The 21805-nt window shown below is 40.3% G+C and overlaps 1 protein-coding gene across 8 annotated transcripts in view; it reads right to left on the minus strand.

Moving 5' to 3' along the window:
- Positions 1-21805, minus strand: part of PTK2B (protein tyrosine kinase 2 beta) — a 170014-nt gene that overhangs the window by 20933 nt on the left and 127276 nt on the right. For all 8 annotated transcript variants that reach the window (XM_056813097.1, XM_056813095.1, XM_056813094.1 and 5 more), the window contains 16 exons: positions 20170-20232; positions 19887-19941; positions 19355-19495; positions 18484-18558; positions 17675-17776; positions 14388-14505; positions 13097-13136; positions 10830-10876; positions 10185-10235; positions 8900-8997; positions 7665-7749; positions 6794-6894; positions 5266-5381; positions 3340-3440; positions 3050-3139; positions 135-339 (listed from right to left, as the gene is read on the minus strand). In XM_056813097.1, the coding sequence (XP_056669075.1) occupies positions 135-339; positions 3050-3139; positions 3340-3440; positions 5266-5381; positions 6794-6894; positions 7665-7749; positions 8900-8997; positions 10185-10235; positions 10830-10876; positions 13097-13136; positions 14388-14505; positions 17675-17776; positions 18484-18558; positions 19355-19495; positions 19887-19941; positions 20170-20232 (1488 nt within the window). The remainder of the gene's footprint in view (positions 1-134; positions 340-3049; positions 3140-3339; positions 3441-5265; positions 5382-6793; positions 6895-7664; positions 7750-8899; positions 8998-10184; positions 10236-10829; positions 10877-13096; positions 13137-14387; positions 14506-17674; positions 17777-18483; positions 18559-19354; positions 19496-19886; positions 19942-20169; positions 20233-21805) is intronic.

A 21805-nucleotide genomic window follows, 5' to 3' on the forward strand; every position in this document is an offset into this window, starting at 1 on the left:
TGATCATTACTTACTATTCTGGGCTGGTTTCCAGGCAATCTTGTCTTTTGGAGTTGTCCTCCATTGTTCCTCATAGGGTCAGTCCCTTGCCCCTATAAGCCCTCTTCCCAAAGCCTCTCTGGCTCCCTACTTACCTAAGGCTGCATACAAGTTCTGTGAAGCGGGGTCGGTCACTGGGGTCATAGTCCCAGCACCTGGTCATCAGAGTATAGAGGACAGGAGGGCAGAGGTCAGGTTTAGGCAACCGGTCCCCTTTCTCCAACACTCCAATTACGTCCTTGTTCTCCAGCCAAAAGAAGGGCTGCTTCCCAAAACTCAGAATCTCCCACATACACACAGCTAGGAAGAAAAAGGGACCCCAAAAGAAAAGATATTTAGCCACTAAAAAGAGGGCATCCCTACTTGAAGACTGAGGTTCAACTTCCTAAGGAGCTGCCTTGACAATTGATCTGAAGCCAAATGCCCCCCCAAACAAAGGGAATGCCCATCAATTAGGAGATGACTGGACAAATAATGGAATATGAATGTAACTGAATATTGGACAAATGGTAGAATATGAATGGAACTGAATATTATTGGGTCATATCAAATGACAAATGTGAGGAATTCAGAGAAACCTGGAATGACTTGCCATCGTCCTGGTTCATTTTAACAATCTCCTAATCAGTTTCCCTGCCCCAAACCACTTTTCACTCCAGACAGTCAAAATGGTGGCTAAGTACAGATATGGTTGTGTTACTCAAATCTAGTGGCTGCTTATTGCCTTTTAGATATAACTTAAATCAGGAGCACTTAGGTATCTTAGCAGATTGAGGGGTAGGACAAGAAATGGGAGGTCCTGAGTTCAATTTTCTGTCCTCAGATACTTCCTAACTATGTGATCCTGGGAAAAATCACTTCCCCCCCATTTCCTAGCCTTTGCCACCATTTTGCCTTGGATCCAATACATAGTATTGATTCTAAGATGGAAAGTAAGGGTTAAAAAAAAAGATATACTATGAATCTGGATTACCTTTGGAAATCCTTAATAACCTGGTCTGAATTTATCTTTCCAAGCTCATTAGACATTACTCCTTCTCTTGAATTTTGAAATCCAGCCAAACTGGCTTTCTCTGTTCTCCATATAACTTGTCATCCATCCTCTATCCCTATGCTTTCTCATTTGTCAACTCTCATCTTGTAATTGATCTCCCTCTTCCTCATAGAATCTCTCCCATCCTTCTAGATAAAGTTCAATCAGTATTTTTTTTTCTAAAATGGCCAATGTCTGAATGTGTTCTATGCTATCATATTTGTTTAATACAAGGATGAAGGAAAATGGTCACTGAAGAAAGGCAGCAGTGTAAAGGAAGAAAAGGACATCAATAAAATATTTGAAAAATTGAAGAAAAACAACTGCTTGAATACATGGGTCAAATGGATATGGTTGGGTATGTAGACTCTAAATGAACATCCTAGTGCAAACAACAACATGGAAATAGGTTATGATCAAGGACACAAGTAATACCCAATGAAATTGCTTGTCAGCTGCGGGAAGGGTGGGTGGAGGGGAGGGAGGGAAATAAAGTGAGTATTGTAACTCAAAAAAAATTAAATTAAAAAATATTTGAAAAGGATGGGTGGGAAAAGGGGGGGGGGGGAAATCCCTAAGGGACAAATAAAGCCTTTCAGACCAAATGATTTATTTTTCTTTACCAATGCCTCTGTGTTGGACTTACTTGACAAGTCACTTAGTTCTTTTAAATTTTGGTTTACTCATCTGTAAGATAAAGGAGGTTTGGACTAGATGACCTTTATGATCCTTTCTAGCTTAAACTCCATGATCTTTTAATAATCTTCAAATATAGAGCTGCTAGTCATAGAGAATCAAAAGGAATGATCATAAGGTCTCAGGTCTTTTCTCTAAAGGCTTAAGTCATACCCTCCACTCTCTTCTTCAAAGTCACATGACTATGTCCTTTCACCTCACCCGTCTCAAATCCTCAGAGCATTTCTTGAGCCTTAACTTAGTTCCAAAATAACCTTCCATTCTTAAGAATTGTTTCCAGGAGGGGATGTGGCAAAGTAGGGACATTAATTCATTGCTGGTGGAGTTGTGAACTGATCCAACCATTCTGGAGGGCAATTTGGAACTATGCCCAAAGGGCGATAAAAGAATGTCTACCCTTTGATCCAGCCATAGCACTGCTGGGTCTGTACCCCAAAGAGATAATGGAGAAAAAGACTTGTACAAGAATATTCATAGCTGCGCTCTTTGTGGTGGCCAAAAATTGGAAAACGAAGGGATGCCCATCAATTGGGGAATGGCTGAACAAATTGTGGTATATGTTGGTGATGGAATACTATTGTGCAAAAAGGAATAATAAAGTGGAGGAATTCCACGGAGACTGGAACGACCTCCAGGAAGTGATGCAGAGCGAGAGGAGCAGAACCAGGAGAACATTGTACACAGAGACTGATACACTGTGGTACAATCGAATGTAATGGACTTCTCCATTAGTGGCGGTGTAATGTCCCTGAACAATCTGCAGGGATCTAGGAGAAAAATCACTATTCATAAGCAGAGGACAAACTGTGGGAGTAGAAACACCGAGGAAAAGCAACTGCCTGACCATAGCGGTTGAGGGGACAGGTCAGAGGAGAGACTCTAAACGAACACTCTAATGCAAATATTAACAACATGGCAATGGTTTCGAATCAAGAACACATGTGACACCCAGTGTAATCACGCGTCGGCTACGGGGGGTGGGAGGGAGGAAAAGAAAATGATCGTTGTCTTTAATGAATAATGCATGGAAATGATCAAATAAAATATTATAAAATTAAAAAAAAAAAAGAAAAAAAAGAATTGTTTCCAGGAATATCGACAGGAACTGCCCATGATCAGGCCTTGGCTTCAGCCAGACCTCAGCCCTTCTAGGATTCATTAGTTGGCATGGCTCAGCAGGGATAAGAAACATACCATCTTTATCCCCAGCATGAATTTGGGGTACCCAGCCATCTACCATCAAGAACAAGGGAGAGAGTCTTTCTCTATGCTCTTACTCACCAAACATCCAGACATCACTGGCAGTTGTAAACCGACGGAAGTTGATAGATTCAGGGGACATCCATTTGATTGGGAGGCGAGTCACAGAGGCTTTGTGGAGGAATGGATAATCAATAGGAGTTATTTTCAGAACTGGAAAGATAAGGGATAAGATCCATCTCCAAAGGTCCTCTACCTGAACTCCCTCCTTCCCCATCCATCTACCAACTCCAAATCTTCCTGTTTCTGATTCTGGGTCTCAACAGCAACTCTTGGTTGATAAGGCAGAGATTAGGGGCAGATTTTCTCACCTTTGTAATAGTCTTCATCTTCAATGTACCGAGAAAGACCAAAATCCCCAAGTTTCACACATTCAGGAGAAGCCACCAAAATGTTCCTAACAGCAATATCCCTAAAGGAAGGATGATGATGATATTAAAAGTTGACAGTGCCATAGTGCTTTAACGTTTACAAATTGTTTTACATACATTATTTCATTTGATTCCCACAAGAATCTTATGACTCAGGTACTATTATTATCCCCAGGGTACAGATGATGAAAGAGAAGCTAAAAGCAGTTAAATAACTCTCCCAGGGTCATATATTTAGTAATTGTCTAAAGAGGGACTTGAAGTCAGGTCTTCTTGACTTCAAGTTCAACACTCTGTTCATCAAAGAGTAAGAACACCTGGAATAGGATGAATAGGAAAGAATTCTGACCAGGATCTTGGGCTTGGGCTTCATATGCCAAAGGAGAATCCAATAGCTGCTTGTCTGACTCCAAGGGAGTATAGTCCCAGGACTTCAGCATCTGGAACCAATATTCCTTCAACATCTACTCTCCATAACCATTGAAGAGAAATCACATTCCTTTCTCCCAGGTTATCTTCTCTCTATTAACTATATATTGTGTATGTAGGTTTTTATATTCATATCATCTCTTCCATTACAAAGTTAAGAAGAAAACTGGGGAAGGAAGGGAAGGGAAGGGAAGGGGAGGGGAGGGGAGGGAAGGGGAGGGGAGGGAAGGGAAGGGGAGGGGAGGGGAGGGAAGGGGAGGGGAGGGGAGGGAAGGGGAGGGGAGGGGAGGGGAGGGGAGGGAAGGGGAGGGAAGGGGAGGGAAGGGGAGGGAAGGGGAGGGGAGGGGAGGGAAGGGGAGGGGAGGGGATATGATAATATTGCAATGGTAATCAGTCATGAAAGACTTAGCTACTCTGATCAACATAATAATTCACAACAGGTCCAAAGGACTGATAAAAAATACTATCGATCTCCAAAGAGAGAACTAATGAACTAGAGAACAATTTCTCTAAATTGAAGCAATTTAAAATATTCTTTAGTTTTCTTTCTTTTTTTTTAATAACATGGCTAATATGAAAATATGTTGACATGATTTCAAATGTATAATGGGTATTGTATTGCTTGCTTTAGCAGCAGTTGGGGAGAGCTAGAGGAAAGGAAAGAATTTGGAAATGAAAATATTTTTTAAAAGAATTTTGAAAATCTCTTTTTAAAGGATGACCCTCTGGGATAGGTAAAGAAAAGGATACCAGGGAATATCTAGATGATATGAAAAACAAAAATATCAGTAATTTTTTTCAAAAAAGAAACCAAGTCAAATAAAAAGTAAATGTAACAAACTTATAAAAAATTAAGGGGGACTCAAATGGAGAGATCTGAGAAGATACTTCCAACCTACGACTTCATGGAGGTGTAACACATTGCAAATTGTTTGGCTTTTCTCAATTTATTGATCAGTTGTGCTAACTTTTTTTTTCTCTTCAAAAAAAATTCCATTTGTCATATGGAAAGGCTACTGGGGATGATAGGGATATATGGGATACTATGGTGATGTAAGAAGCATAAAACATCCATTTTTTAAAAAAAGTCTTTAAAAAAGAAATCATCTCCCTGAACTAAGGAATAGCCTTCATCATCTAGCTCAAATATCCCAAAGAAAGGGCCATGCCAGACTTTCCCATTGACTTCTGAAATTCTCTAGCCTCAAATCTACATGGTAGAGTGAGAAGATCACAAGCTCTAGAGTCAGAGGATCTTGATTCAAGGCCAAATACAGAGGCTTATATTGTGTGATACTGGATGAATGAATCATTGCCATATCTATAAAATGAAGAGATCGGACCAAATGACAAGTCCCTTCAAGGTTTAGGCCTATAATTCTGTGAATCCTTGGACTCAGCCATTCTCCCTGCTCTCATTTCCCTCCCTCCACCTACCTATGGACACAGCTGATACTCTCCAGGTAAGCCATGGCCTTGCAAATCTGCAGCGAATACAAGATGAGAGTGAGCACCTTCAGGGAATTCTTATTGTGCTCCAGGTAGTGTCCAAGCTGTGGAAAAAGGGAAAAACAGACCATCAGGAAAGTGGTCTGGGACTTCTACAAGAAGAATAAACATTAGCCTTTCAGTTGCAAGTTGTGTCTAGAGTGTGTGTCCAGGACAAGGGTTACATCTGATTCAATTCAGTAAGCCATCATTAAGCACCTTTTCATTTCCGGATACAAAGGAAGAAACTAGAGACACAAAGACAAAAAGGAAACAGCCCCTACCCTCAAGGAGTTTACATCCTACTGGGGGGAAACAATAGACAAAAAAGAAAATACAAAATATAGACCAAATAAATACAAAGTAATTAAGGGAGTCAGGAGTGCCAACTGAGAGGATCAGTAATGGCCTCTTATAGGATGTAGTTGACACAAAGAATCTTAGACTTAGGAGCTAGAAAATGACCTCAGAAGTCATAAATCCAACCCAATCAAATGAGAGACCTGAGGCACAAATTGGACTAAGTGGCTTATTGTGGGTCTCACAGTTATTAGGTATCCACAGTATTCTTCCCTGATTCAAAGACTCATGACCTAATTATTGTGCCATACTGCCTCTCAGTAGGCTATGCAGCCTTTTGCTGAAAGGAAGTGAGATATCGCTCTGTAGCAAAAATGAATAATATGGAAATAGGTATCAAGTGATAACATTTGAACAACCCAGAGGAATTGTTTATTGGCTTTGGGTGGGGGGAGGAAAGAGGGGAAGAAAGAAAATGAATCATGGAAACATGGAAAAATATTTTTAAACAAAATTAATTTTTTAAAAAATGAAAGGAAGTGAGATGTTCTATGTGGAAGATGTGAGGAGACAGGACATTCCAGGCAGGATTCCAGAGAGGACTAGAGTTCATATATCATGTACAGTTAGGGAACATGGCAAGTAGAATATGTGAATGGTAGTAATACATAATTAGCCTGGAAAGATAGGCTGATGCTAGACCATGAAGAGCTTCAAATACCAATTAGATGGGTTTATATTTTATCCTAGAGGCAATAGGGAGTCACTGAAGCTTCCTGGGTGGGTAGGGGGTAGTCATATAGGCAGACCTGTGCTCTGGAAATATCAACTAAACAGCTCTATGGAAGGCAAATTAGAAATGATTGATTTTGCTTAATTTTTGTCAGACTAAAGGCAGTGAAGATCATTTGGGAGGTTACTGCAATAGTCCAAGGGACAGGTGATGAGGCCCTTAGTGATTATCTAAGGATCTTTTTCTAACAATGCCTGTGAACCTGTCACCTGGTTACACTTATTGAAAAAAAGAAGGCACAAGGCTGAGACTCAGAGCCCCCAGCCCTGAAATGCTTCATCCTTAGGAGTCCAGATCTAGCCAGGGTCAGTTGTAAAAACAGACCACCACATGGTTGATCTGCCCCTACAGAAGCTTCTCTCTTCCCTCCCAATCTGTGCTCACCTCTCCATATGGGTAGAGCTCCATAATAATCCATGTGGGCTCCTCTTCAATGATACCAATAAGCTTCACAATATGGGGATGATCCAAGTTCTTCATTAACACTAGAGTAAGGCCAGAGAGAACAGGGTGATGGAAAGTTGAAGGCACAAATGGAAAGAAAAGAAAATGAAATAATCCTGAGTAATTATAATGCCCAAACTGAAGAGATAAGAAAATACATCTTTTCCCCTTCTTTTCAGAGATGGGAATTATGGGTATGGAACACTGCATACATGTCAGAATCATAAATTAATGTGTTGGTTAGTTTTGCTCTACTATTCTTCCCCTGTCCCCTCACCTCTCATCTCTCTTTTTTTATTCCTTTTTACAAAAGATGGATCTCTGGGTAGGAGAGGTGAGGAGGATATATTAGGAATGGAAGGTAACATTAAAATATACAAATGTACCTTAAAAAATCCATCTAAAAGACTATATCCTGCCCCAAATTGATGCAATAATGGAGGTGATGGGGGTGGGGAGGGTTAGGTAAAGGAGATTAATCTTCCTTTATTTTTTAAGATTCCCTACCTCGGTCTCATCAACAATACCTCCCAATCCCTCTTCCCCACTGCTTTTTTTTCTTTCTCCTCTTGGCCTTCCATCTCTGAGACTGCATTCCAATTTGTAGGCTCTGGACCTTACAGGATTTTCCTCCCTCTGTCAAAATCTGCTTGTCTCCCTCAACCAAGATCATCATCATGGGAGACAGGATGGTTCAGTGGAAAGAGCTCACGAGTCAGAACACCTCCATCTGTGTTCCACCTCTGTGACTTACTACCCGAGTGAAAACCCTAGAACCACAATCTTATGATCCATCAGCAAGCAGACCTACCTGCTTCACTCATGAATTTCTCTTTATTTTCAAAGGTACAGTCCTTCTTACAGGTCTTCACAGCCACATTGATTCGCTCTCCTTTCTGTAACCAGAGACATGCTCAGGTCCCTCAGCTCTGCCTGCTCATTTACCCTAGCATGCCCCACATGCCCCACTGGGCCCTTCCCATCAAGGTTAAAGTCCAAATAAAGTCTGATTAAGTCCAGAAGAAGTTCTGGTTTTTAAGTCCTCGTCCTTCTTAGTCCTATAAACTATGAATTCTGACTGGTACCCACCTCACTTCTGGAAACCCCTCCCACTCTGGGACCTTCTAAAGAAAATTCCAGTTTTCTAGCTGATTTGTGTCTCCCTTTCTGTGGCCTAAAAAATGAGAAACCAATCAGACTGGGCTGATCAGAATCTACCCTCCTCCCTATAAATCACATAAGTGACCCAGTCCTGGATCTTCCTTGACCCCAAAGAAGCCCCAAATTGCCCAGAAGGATAGAATGAAGATACACATAGAAATTTAAGACCCTCATAGATTCCTTCCTCCTGCCATTGCCTAGAAACCACTGTGCTGAGGCTCCCTGGTGAAATCCTGGTCCCAACCCTGCCCTTTCCTAACCTGCTTTGGACCTGTCGGTCCCAGCCCCAAACTCAATGGACTGCTCAGTACCATGTCTTCTCTGGTTGTTACTTGCCCCCTGCCCCCAAACCCATGAAAGGGATTATGATATAGTAGGAAGAACCCTATCTCTGGACTCAAATCTCAACTCTGCCACTTACTACCTATATGACCTTGGGCAATTGGAACCTTAGTCAAACCTCAGTTCCCTCTCTGTAAAATTAAGATGTTGGATCAACTTGGCTGCTAAGATCACATCATATTACATGGTAAGCTCCTTGAGAGAAGGAACTGTCTACTTTTGTCTTTGTATCCCCAGTTACTAGCACAGTGCCTGGCAAATAGTAAGAGTTAATACAAAGCTTTTAATTCATTTGTTTCTTGAACTTGGCATTTCTTTCTTCCCTCTTCTTTCAAACTGTGCCTCTGTTTTATCTTTGATTATGGTACTATGATGGAAAGTTACTCTTTTCTAATCACCCCCATATATTTCATGACCATTTCTGCTGCCAAAAGGACACAGATTCAATCCTCTCCTAACTTATCAACTCTTACCCTGTCATGTTAATGATCCCAGACCATGTGGTCAAGGAAATGAGAAAGGGTTAGACTGGCTGGTACTCACGTGGTTCTGGTAGACACCTTCATACACCTCCCCAAAGAAGCCTTCCCCCAGGATTCGTCCCAGAACCACATCCTCTCGTGCAACACCATACTGCAGAGCTGAGGGCAAGAAGAAAGCCATGAGCCCCAAAGAGGGATAAATGCATGACAGTGATTCTTCCCAGGATTATGACTAATCCCAGGGTAAAATAAGGTTGTACAAAGAGATAGATATCCAGAGCTTGTAGAGATCTTAGTGGCCATTGAGACTAACCTTTGCATTTTTCTTTGAGGGATCTGAGGCCTGGCATACAGTCATACAGCTAGTAAGTATCTGAGGTGGGATTTGAAACCAAGTGTTCTAAACACCAATCTAGCTCCTTAACCATTATGCACAATACTGCCAGTTACCCGAAGGCTCCTCGGTCACCTGGCCACAGGAACCCTGACTAGGACATAGAAGGAATCTAAGCAAAGAGGGCAGGTGGGGCTTGGAGGCGTAGTGGTAATATGGAAAATGTACTGAATTCTGGTCACTTCAGGACCTTCACTGGGACATTCACTGACTGATAATATACCCTTGAGCAAGTAATTTAGTCTCTCTGGTCTTTAGTTTACTAGTCTATAAAAAGAGGGACTCAAACAAGAGGGCTTATGATAGGCTCACAGAGTGAGAGCTGGAAGAAAACTCAGAGATAGTTTTAATTCAACCTTCTTAGTTTAGAGAGTAAGTAACTGAGATTCAAGGAGTTTGTGATCTACCCAAAGCCACACAGTTAATATCTATTCATAGGTGGGATTTGAACCTACATCATTTGATTACAAAACCTGGGTTCTTTCCATTATTCCATTCTACCTTCCTCAAGGTTCTTACAGTTCTGACTTTCTATATCTTTGGACTATTCTGTTTGCTCAGACACATAAAAGCATTTTCCCCTTGGGATGGTTGGGATATGTGATATGCTTCTGTGGTTTCTCCTCAGTAGAACCCAACTGAGGGTCAGGTGCAATACATGTTGAATGAATGAATATTAACATTAATATCATTCAAATGAATAGTGTCTCAGATGTGCTCCAGTGTATGCATAGGGCTTTTGGTGCCAAATATGGGAAAGAAGGAAGGAAAATTCCCTTCATAACAAACTAACCACCATATCTGTCCACTGTAGGAGTAGACACTGACTGTGGTTTTCATCATTCATTCTGCAGATTTTTATTAAGTGTCTACTATGTGCTGAGTGTTGTGCTACACTGATGATTTCTTTTTTTGGTGAGGAGGCAAAACTGCAATTTCCTTCAGGACCTACCTCCAGACCTCCGCAGGGTGTCATCAGGAATTTCTGCATAAATATCTGACTCTGAAATGACAAAGAGAGGACTCATCCCATTGTCAACATGTCCCCAAACAACCCAGATCTAGGAATCCAGTGGGTGGCTCCATTCCTTGTTGCTTAGGGATGATGGTGCTGGCATGAGCCATGACCCTATCTCTGGAGGGTCAGGCACCCTCCAAAGTTTCCTCATAATAGGTTTCTTCATTATTTGAAAACTGAGTATATAGGAGGCTTTCAGAGCAGAAAAGAACTGGTGGGTATGGGTGGAAAAACAGAGCCAATGTTGCTCCCTGTATCTTCTGCCCACCTAGGGATAAATCTTTCCAGCATTTCATGCCTACTATTATGAGGACTGACCCAGAGAGCAGCACCAAAAGGGGAAAGGACCCCCTACCTCCCACCGTTTCCCTCTTCATTAGTCCCAGATGGGCACCAAAGCCCAGTGAGAGAATGAAAGCAACCCCTTGGATTAAGGCCTTTGAATGGAATCATGGATGCTGGGGGCAGAGCCAGCAGTAGGTGGAAGCTATGTTTCTGTTCTGAGGTGGTCCATGGAAGGGTTTTGAAAGAGGTAGTAAAGGGAGGAACGAAGCAGACTGACTGATATAGGAGACTTACCAATGCTGCAACTTTCTGAGAAGTGAGATCTCCTCTCTCCTAAGTGTCTGTAGAAGGCGAAGTATCAAGAAAGCCAAGTTTAGTTAGTCTTGGATTAGGCCTTTGGAACATATTCCACCAGTACATCCTTGCCCCCTCCTCTCAGTCTAATTTCCTCTCTGGAGGCTCTAACCCATGAGCTTTGAATGGGGTTTCTCAAATGCAATTTGTGATATGTCCATCCCAAGATAACACCCTTGAAGCTTAAGACACAGTTAATTGTAGTATGGAAAAGAGGCACCAACCCTCTTCCACCCACCTACTGCCAGCAATGTCCTCAGTTACTACTTGCCAGATATGGTGACATAGGGAGAGAAGAACTACCCTGCTAAAACAACCCATTCTGCAATTAAGACTTGGAACATCCCAAAATGACCATCCTACCCAAACTTATTTATCTATTTAGTGCCATACCCATTGAACTACCAAAATACTTCTTCACTGATTTAGAAAAAACCATAACAAAGTTCATTTGGAAGAACAAAAGATCAAGGATATCCAGGGAAATAATGAAAAAAAACACATATGATGGGGGCCTTGCAGTCCCAGACCTCAAACTATATTACAAAGCAGCAGTCATCAAAACAATTTGGTACTGGCTAAGAAACAGAAAGGAAGATCAGTGGAATAGACTGGGGGAAAACGACCTCAGCAAGACAGTATACGATAAACCCAAAGATCCCAGCTTTTGGGACAAAAATCCACTATTCGATAAAAACTGCTGGGAAAATTGGAAGACAGTGTGGGAGAGACTAGGAATAGATCAACACCTCACACCCTACACCAAGATAAATTCAAAATGGGTGAGTGACTTAAACATAAAGAAGGAAACCATAAGTAAATTGGGTAAACACAGAATAGTATACATGTCAGACCTTTGGGAGGGGAAAGGCTTTAAAACCAAGCAAGATATAGAAAGAATCACAAAATGTAAAATAAATAATTTTGACTACATCAAACTAAAAAGCTTTTGTACAAACAAAACCAATATAACTAAAATCAGAAGGAAAACAACAAATTGGGAAAAAATCTTCATAGAAACCTCTGACAAAGGTTTAATTACTCATATTTATAATGAGCTAAATCAATTGTACAAAAAATCAAGCCATTCTCCAATTGATAAATGGGCAAGGGAAATGGATAGGCAGTTCTCAGATAAAGAAATCAAAACTATTAACAAGCACATGAAGAAGTGTTCTACATCTCTTATAATCAGAGAGATGCAAATCAAAACAACTCTGAGGTATCACCTCACACCTAGCAGATTGGCTAACATAACAGCAAAGGAAAGTAATGAATGCTGGAGGGGATGTGGCAAAGTAGGGACATTAATTCATTGCTGGTGGAGCTGTGAACTGATCCAACCATTCTGGAGGGCAATTTGGAACTATGCCCAAAGGGCGACAAAAGAATATCTACCCTTTGACCCAGCCATAGCACTGCTGGGTCTGTACCCCAAAGAGATAATGGACACAAAGACTTGTACAAAAATATTCATAGCTGCGCTCTTTGTGGTGGCCCAAAACTGGAAAACGAGGGGATGCCCATCAATTGGGGAATGGCTGAACAAACTGTGGTATATGTTGGTGATGGAATACTATTGTGCTCAAAGGAATAATAAAGTGGAGAAGTTCCATGGAGACTGGAACAACCTCCAGGAAGTGATGCAGAGCGAGAGGAGCAGAACCAGGAGAACATTGTACACAGAGACTAATACACTGTGGTATAATCGAACGTAATGGACTTCTACATTAGGGGCGGTGTAATGTCCCTGAACAACTTTCAGGGATCCAGGAGAAAAAAAAACACCATTCATAAGCAAAGGATAAACTATGGGAGTGGAAACACCGAGAAAAAGCAACTGCCTGAATACAGAGGTTGAGGGGACATGACAGAGGATAGACTTTAAATGAACACTCTAATGCAAATACTAACAACAAAGCAATGGGTTCAAATCAAGAAAACATCTAATGCCCAGTGGACTTACGCGTCGGCTATGGGGGGTGGGGGGAGGAAAAGAAAATGATCTATGTCTTTAACGAATAATGCTTGGAAATGATCAAATAAAATATATTAAAAAAAAAAAAAAGACTTGGAACATCCCACTAAAGAACTAGTGAGATGGGACTTAGACCACTAAATCCATAAAAGTTGAAGTTCCTTTTTGTTCTTTCTTGAACATAGGCCCCACCCTGGGTATTACTTAACAGCTGTCCCACTCTACTCACAGGGTAGGGATCTGAGGCAGGCTATTCCGCTTCTCGCCATCTGGAAGAGAAAGAAGGAAGTGAGATTGAGGAGAAAGAGTCTAGGTACTGGGTGGCCATTTGCCATTCCTAGAACTTTCTTCCATTACTTGTACTGATTCATATCTTACCTCTTGGAGCAGAGACTGGATGCTGGGGTTAGAGAAGGGAGGCTTAACTATTATTGGCTATTAATAAGCCACCATCTTGGCTCCAAGCTAATTATTATTGGGATCATAAGATTTAAAATTGGGGACATTTCATAGGCTCTAAATGATCACCCTGGTGCAATCCTCAACAATAGGGAAATGGGTCTTGATCCATGTAAAACCCAGGGGAATTGCATATTGGCTATGGGGGGGGGGGTAAGGAGGGAAAGAACATGAATCATGTAACCATGGAAAAATATTCTAAATTAATTAATTAAATAAAGATTTTTCAATTAAAACAAAAAAAATTGGGGATATCTCAGCGGCCATCTAGTCCAACCTCATTTGGTGATTAAGGAACTGAGACTGAGAGGCCAAATAAGTTTCCCCAGGTCATAGAGGTAAAAGAGTTAGGATACAGCCCCAAGTCCTCAGACTCCAAACCAGTTCTCTTTCCACTTGTCTTCATTCATATGCTGAATTTAATGCAATTTAATAAGCATTTATTGAACACTTATTATATATTACTGGCAACATGCTAGATGATAGGAATATAAAACAAGTCCAGTCCTGAAGGAGCTTACATTCTCTTAGGGAAAACAACATATATACAAGTATACCCAAAGTAGATACAGAATAAATACAAAGTAATTTGGGGAGGGTTTGGTGATCTGAGGTTTCAGAAAAGTCCTGCTATGAGAAATAGCATCTAAGTTGACCTTTGAAGGGAGTAGTAGAAATAAGGAGGGGGAGCATTCTGGTCATGGGAGATGGGGAAGAAAGAACCAAGAAAATGAGGAGGTTGGACTAGATGGCCTATAGGATCCCATCCAGCTCACCGCTCTGTTAGCTGCCTGCAAGGCTGGCCTCAGGGATTTTTCAGTTCCACTCTCATCCCTCAGTAACCTTTTTTTTTTTTTAATTTTAAACCTTTACTTTCTCAAGACTAAGTATACGTTCTAAGGCAGACAGTAAAGGTTAGGTCACTGGGGTTAAGTTATTTGCCCAGGGTCACACAGATAGAAAGGCCAGATTTGACCCCAGGACCTCCTGTCTCTAGGTCTAGCTCTCCATCCACTGAGTGAGTTAGCTGCCCCCTCCATAACCTTTTAAAAGATACCCACCTTTCTTGGGACAAAGAATGAGAGAGCCCTTATGTTCACCCTGTATCCGGCAGTAGCCATCGATCAGATCGGCCATGTTCTCAGCTTCAGCCAGAGAAGAAGTTTTGATGGACAAGGACTGCAGAGGAAAGAACAGTGGGGATTGAGATCCATGGAGACTAAGGTTAAAATATACCCAGGGTAGACATGGTGGGGCCAATCAAGCACAGTCATCAGCATTTTCCTGTGTAACAGCTTGGGGCAGCCCATTTATATTTATCAGATCTTTTGAACTTGGAATATATTGTTTTCATAACATAAAGTTTGTTGCCTATTTGAAGTGTCTAATTTTTCAAATTTGTAAGTTTTATTAAATGATTTTAATGTTTGTTTTTTCCTACAAAGAGAAGTCAGTGCAAGGAAAAAAACCTTACTTTGTATTTCATTAAAAAATTAAAAAACAAATGCCTTACTTTCTGTCTTGAATCAATACTATTTATTGTTTCTAAGGCAGAGGAGTGGTAAGGGCTAGGCAATGTGGATTAAGTGACTTGCCCAAGGTCACACAGCTAAGAGGCCATATTTGAACACAGGACCTCCCATATCCAGGCCTGGATTTCTACTAAGTCGCCTAGCTGTCCCTTCATTAAAACATCTGAGACACAGTTTGTATCTTGCTACTTTGAGTTCCAGTATTTACAAAATTGGAATCTGAGTGTGGTGTCCATTGAATGCAATGAAAAGACTAAATGAATTATTTTTATGAGTGTTATGTATATAAATATAATTGCCCTAATCACTTTGAAACTTGAAATGAGTAGGGAAATACTAAGAAAAAAATAGTGTTGGGTGAGACATAAAGTGACTTTTTTTTCATTTTTATAAGCATGGAAAGCCATTTAAATGCATCCTCATTGCTTTGGAAAGTGTTTTTTGAAAATTAGATATGATCCACTTTTTTTTCTGTAGCATATCTGCTACTAAAAGAATACAGGAAGAGTAGGCTGGAGTTTTTATTTATGAATAAAATCTCTTAGAATGACAAATGGATACTCTATGTAGGCTACTTCTTTGTTCCTCCAGATCAGTATCTCAAAACTTCTTGGGATCTACTTTTTGCTTCTTAAAATCAATCTCTTTGACCAGTTCCCTAATAATAGTGGTAGCTGACATTTATATAGATAGCTCTTTAAGGTTTGCAGAAGCATTTTATAAATAGTATCTCATTTGACCTTCACAACAACCCTGTGAGATAGATTCTTTTATTATTATTCTCATCTTACAGATGGAAAAATTGAAGCATGTGGCAGTTAAGTGATTTAGCAAGAGTCACGCAGCTACTAAGCATCTAAGGTCAAATTTGAACTCAGGTCTTCCTTACTCCAGATCCAGTGTTCTATCTACTTTACTACCTAGCTATTGTTAACTTCAGGGTCTACTTGCCTTCACCAGCCCTAAAAAGCAAGCACTGATACCTTCCACATAAGTATTTACTTCCTGAGATAGTACTACTCCTCTGATCCTCTGACAACTTGAAATCCTAGCAAAGAATTGTTTGCTGTTTTCTCAATTAATGGGAAATTAAATTCTCAAAAATAATGGCAAGAATTCAAATTTAACTCAAATTGCTAAGTGGAACCATGGGTAGAGTGCCAGGCTTATAGATAAGAAAGCTTGGCTTCAAATCCTGCATCAAACACTTACTAGCTATGTGACCCTTGGCAAGTCACTTACCTCTCCATGCATCAATTTTGTCATCTATAAATTGGGAATGATGATCATAGCACTTAGCTCAAAAGGCCAAATGTTAAAAAAAGATAGGTTTAAATGCAATCAAATGAGAAAACATGTTAAGTCCTTTGTAAACTTTAAAGTGCTAAATAAATGTCAAACATTAATATTATTTAGTGTATTAAGGTTTGTAAAGTGCTTTTACAGTAGATGCCACATTTTCTTCAGATGATGGACCTGAAGGGGCTAACTGGGCCTTATGGTGCAATTCAAAATTTTCAGTGTACATGTGCATCCCCTAGTCGTGATTATGTAACATGGGAGACCCCAAGACAAGGACATAGTTATTGCTAAAATAGGATATTGTATATGGAAATAGATTTTGAGTGAAAATATATGTATAACCCAGTGAAATTGCTTGTCAACTCCAGGAGGGGGTAGGAAAGAAGGGAAGGAGACAATATGAATGATGTAACAATGGGGGAAAAGAAAATTTAAAAGAATAAATAATAATAATAATAATAAAAACCTAAAATAAAATTTAAAAATAGGATATTGTGCTTTGGAGTCATCTGGCCTATTTGAGTCCCAAATCAGGCAAGAGAACTCTACCTGCTTCACTCTCTGGCTAAATGTGCTACAGGTCACCACTGGGGACATGATGAGCCCCCCAGAAGCCAGGACTGAGAAGTGAATTGAGGTCTTCAGACCAAATAGACTCATCCCTCCTTCCCTAATAAGTGCTGCATTCATCCTAATGGGGAACTAGGGGGGTGTGGGGAGATCTGCATTCATCAAAGCTTTAGGTAATCTGTCTAGAACTTTGCTGCTTTCCCTAATTAAATCATTATTTTTTTTAACCATCTGCCTCATTGTCTCAATCTCACCAGATTACAGCTTGCACTTGGGACCAGGGAGCACCTGGCAGCCCAGAACAGCTATACATACATTATCTCATTGGATTCTTACCTCAACTTTGTGAGGCTGGCACTATTATTCTCCATTTTATAAGTGAGGAAATTGGGGCTAATGACTTGCCTAGGATCATGTAGCTAGTTTCAGAGGTAGAATCTGAATCTAGGTCTTCCTGACTGCAAGTCCAGAGCCCTATCTGCTGTACTATATCACAATAGTGGAGAGCTGGAAATTAAAGGGTAGTATGGCATTATGTTTAGGCAGGAAGATGGGGCAGCTAGGTGGCTCATTGTATAGAGAGCCAAGGCTAGAGATGGGACATTCTGATTTCAAATCTGACCTTGGACACTTCCCAGCTGTGTGACACTGGGCAAGGCATTTAACTGTAATTGCCTAGCCCTTACTGCTTTTCTGCCTGGGAACTAATACTTAGTACAGATTCTAAGATGGAAGGTAAGAGCGTAATAGAATAATTTTAAATAAATAAAGTCAGGGAGATTTAGGGTCAAAGCCAAAAAAAAAATGGGAAAACCTGCCCTGAAGCAAGGAAGCTCTTTGTTTTTTTCAATTCCAGTTACAACTAAATTGGACTTAGAAGAATCTAGTCTGGTGGCTTTGATGACTCCTAAAGAACTGCCAAAGTCCTGTGAGTGAGACCTTACCTGAGGCGCTCCTTCAATACCCAGCTGGAGTAGTGCTTGCCCATCTTCTACTGGTGTACACTTTATGGACTTTATTTGCTTGAACTCTGCCAGGCAGGTGGGCTGCAAGGAATAGGTGACTCTTTACATTCACTCAAAGAAAAAGAAACTATGTCTAGACTTTGTTGGCTATTCAGAACCCAAGGACCAGGTCCAACAAGACAACTTGACATAGGAAAATGCAGGAAGGTTCATTCAGCAGGAAAGAGGCAGGGAAAGTTCTCCTAGAATGTTCTTACAGCAAATATTTTATCCTTGTTTCCTGGCATAAGCAAAGTGCCTGGAATGTAGAAGGTGTTCAATAAATGCTAGGTGAACTAAAGCGGCCATCTTCTGAGGACTCTTCTATATCATTCATTTCTTTATACCACAACTTCCTTCAAATCCTTCCAAATCAACTCTATCCCTCTTCTTCCCTCTCTTTTCCACTGTACCTTCTGGAATTTCATTCTATTATTAATAAATTCACTATCATATTAGACAAATGCCCTCCCTTGAGAAATTATTTTGCAAATATTTGGTGTTAAATTGTCTCTCCACATGCTGTTTTCAAGAGGTGTAAGGTTCTTTATTTCTGTTTTGTTTCCCCAAGTACCTAATAATGTCTGGCACATAGGAGGCAGCAATTATTTAAATGCTTGTTGAATTGAATTCCATCCCCTTTCTATGGTCTAGTGGAGAAGGGAAGAATATTGGGAGAGCTCTGACTGCCATATCCTAAAGGGCATCCTGAACTCCCATATGGCACATGCCTTATTCCACCAGCTTACCTTTGCATCTTGACTTGTCAGCTGGCGGATGCCCTTAGGCCCAATGACCAGGTCTACAGTAATATTCCACCCTTGCTGGAAAAAAGGTAAAGAATGGATCATTGCACTCAATTTCTTCTAGTTACTCCTCAAGAGCAGGCCTCCAATAAGAAGGGAGAAGAGAACTTCCTTTAAGTGAGTCAGCCTTTGGTTTTGCTTTGTCTTTGTATCTCTAGCACAGGCACAGAGCAAGTCCTCAAGAAAAGTTTGTTGAATTTAGTGAATTCAATCCCTCTGCTTCTTTGACTTAGAATTGTAAGCTTCTCAAAGGTAGGGACTTTCACTTCATCTTTGTATTCTCCTTACATAAAACTTTGCATGGCATATACTAGGTGCTTGATAATGTTTATGGCTTGACTTGGTATAAGAGAATGTGGGACAGAGATTTCTTAGATCTCCAGTATCCTTTTGGTTTTTCCTTAGTTCTGTTAGATTCCTATAATCCTTTTCTTCCCTCAAGTAGAGACAGCTATGCCACTTCTCTCTCTGTATATATATATATATATATATATATATATATATATATATATATATATCTCCCCAACTCATACACACATACAACAACAATAAACAATAGAGAGAATCAGAGATATCAGAAGTGACTTCAGGAGACCATTTAGCTCAGTTCCTTGGATTCAGAAAGGTCAAGTATATAACCCTATTTTCCAAAGGAAATAACTGAAGCATCCTTCAGTAGATACAATTGATCTGGATGTCCTGACCCTCAAGAACACCCAAAGTTGGCTGTCTGTTTTTTTCCTGGCTGGTCTCATTAGGCACAGACCCTGAGAGATAGCTCTTAGAGGGGATGAAGAAAGGGAGAAGCCATTACTATGAGTTCACAGCGATAGGTCTCCTGATCAATGTTGGCAAATCCAGCAAGCGTGTTGAAAAATTTCCTGACACACTCCTCTTCCTTCAGTGAGGCATACTGCTGGAAGGTTTGCTGAATCATCTTTCGGAACTGTTTGGGCTGTAGAAGAAAAGTCATTAAATATGATGGTGTGGAGGTGGAGCCTATTTGTAGTTCTGCTCCTCATGATCCCCATCTTACCCTTTAGGCAACCTACCTGTAGAACAGGTAAAGAAAGTAAAAGAAAAAGAAAAATAGCAAAAACATGGACAGGGAAGATGCCCTCTATTATAGAAAAATTCCCAAGATCCCACTTCTAAGTCCAACAAATTTAAACATATGATATCACATATAAACATAGCTAAAAAAGTTTACTCCTTTCCATGGGCCACTCTGCCCCTAAATGGCACTTAAAAATGAATATTCACTAGTTTATCAAAGAAAATTTCTACCCTTCCCTTTTCATGACAACTCTTTTGGAGAGGTTCTTTTTTCCTTTTTTCTTCCTCACCTTCAGATTCTCCTGCATCTGCTTTGGGAAAAACAGGTCCAGTCCCACTTCCTTCCTAGAAAAGAAACCAACCAATGGCAACTCATCCCAAACTCAAAGTTTTTGTTCAATAAGAGATAAATAAGAGGGTATGAATTTGGGGGGGGGGGGGAGTCCTACCTGGTCTAGGCATGATTGGATCACTCAACTTGACTCATCAAAATGGGATAAAAGGATCTGGGGAAGGGTGGAAGGGAAGGAAGAGACAGAATAGGGGCAATAGGGAAGGATTAGAGATACTCACTCCAAGAGCTCAAAGTTGGACTTCTTATCAAGGGCATTGTGGGGCATGTCTTTAAAGAACCGCCTATGGAAAAAGAGGAGTCAAGAACAGAAGAGAGGATGACTAGTAGACCAGAGTTCAGCAACTAAGCTTCCTGGCCTTAAAGGGATCCTATTCATCTGGTAAAACCCTGAATGGATAGTTCGAGAGTTCTAAAGTCTGACTTAAAAAAAAAAAAGATACTTCCCCCAGTGCCATTCCTAAAATTAGATTCATTGCCTATAGCTCCAGGGTGCAAGGCACCCACTCTGTTGTGGCTAGGTCCATAAACAGTGGCTCAAGGAAACATTTGGCAGGAGAAGAAGGCAGTTTTGTCAGCTGATGTGAATAAACAACTGCAATTTCTATATACACAGGAATTTTTCTTCCTATGACCAAGGAACAACCAGAAGCTATTTTCAGACATAGCTAATGTGGGAATTTGTTTTGCTTGATTCATATTGTTACAAAGGTTTTGTTTGAGGGTAGGAGGTAAAAATAGAGAATAGCAAAGAAAGGAAGGTGGGTCAAGGGAATCTTTTAAAAATTCAGAGAACAGAAGGAAGATGGTTAGCAAGAAGCAAAAACAGGATAGCTTTGAAAGGGACAGGTTGAATTTATATATTTTACAAAGAAAAGCAAGCTGTACATAACAGAGACCTATAGCTTCATATAAAACCCTCTTCTGATATATGTATATGCATATACATATATATAGACAGATGTCCATTTTATTTAGTGTTTATCAAATTCAGAATAAAAATCTAAAAAATTTTATAGCTAAAAGCAGGTAGTAATCCTTTTTCTATTTCTTCTCAATTCCATTAGACTTTGTGTCTTGTTATATTTTTTGTACTCTTCAAAGCTGCCTTTGATATTTGTTTTAACTTGATTTCACCTCCTGGGGGTGGTGTTAGATCTATACTAGGATAGGGATGGTCCCAAGCCATATAACCATCTAGGCATGGTCTTTCTTATATATAGCCCCCAATATACTAAGGACTCCTAGGTCCTATTTAAAGTTGGATTATCCCAGTAGGCAGGACTGGTTATTTTTGTGGAGAAAAGTCAAGGAAGCAGAAGCTGATAATATGACTTTGACCTTTCCTAGTATTCCAAACTGTTTCATATCACTCATATAAGCAGATATCCCTATTTCCACCTGACATGCTTTACCTCACTGATCCCTACTTTCTATGAACTGAACATAACTCCTCATCTACGTTCACTTGTTCACTCCCCCCCCCCCATTTGAATGAAGTCCTCGAAAAACCCTTCTATGCTGGAATTCAATTTTTAAAAAATATCACCAAAGGAAAAGAGAACCAGTGAAACCATGGTAGGAAGTTTTTCCTGAGATGACTATCATCATGAACTTTTAAGATCAGAAGGTACATTAGACATCATCTAAGTCCAACGTTACTCTCCCACAATTTCCTCTTCAGTATTTCCAACAGACAGTCATCCTGTCTCTGCCTAAACATTTCCATTGATGAAGTGCTCATTATCCCACAAGGTAACCCTTCTCACTTTCAGATAGTCCTAAATAAGTGTTAGAAAGTACTTCATGGTATTAGGCCAAAGCAAGTCTCCCATTGTTCTGGGTGCCTTGGAACCA

This window comes from Monodelphis domestica, chromosome 1, assembly GCF_027887165.1.
Source record: "Monodelphis domestica isolate mMonDom1 chromosome 1, mMonDom1.pri, whole genome shotgun sequence".
In the NCBI taxonomy this organism is placed as follows: domain Eukaryota; kingdom Metazoa; phylum Chordata; class Mammalia; order Didelphimorphia; family Didelphidae; genus Monodelphis; species Monodelphis domestica.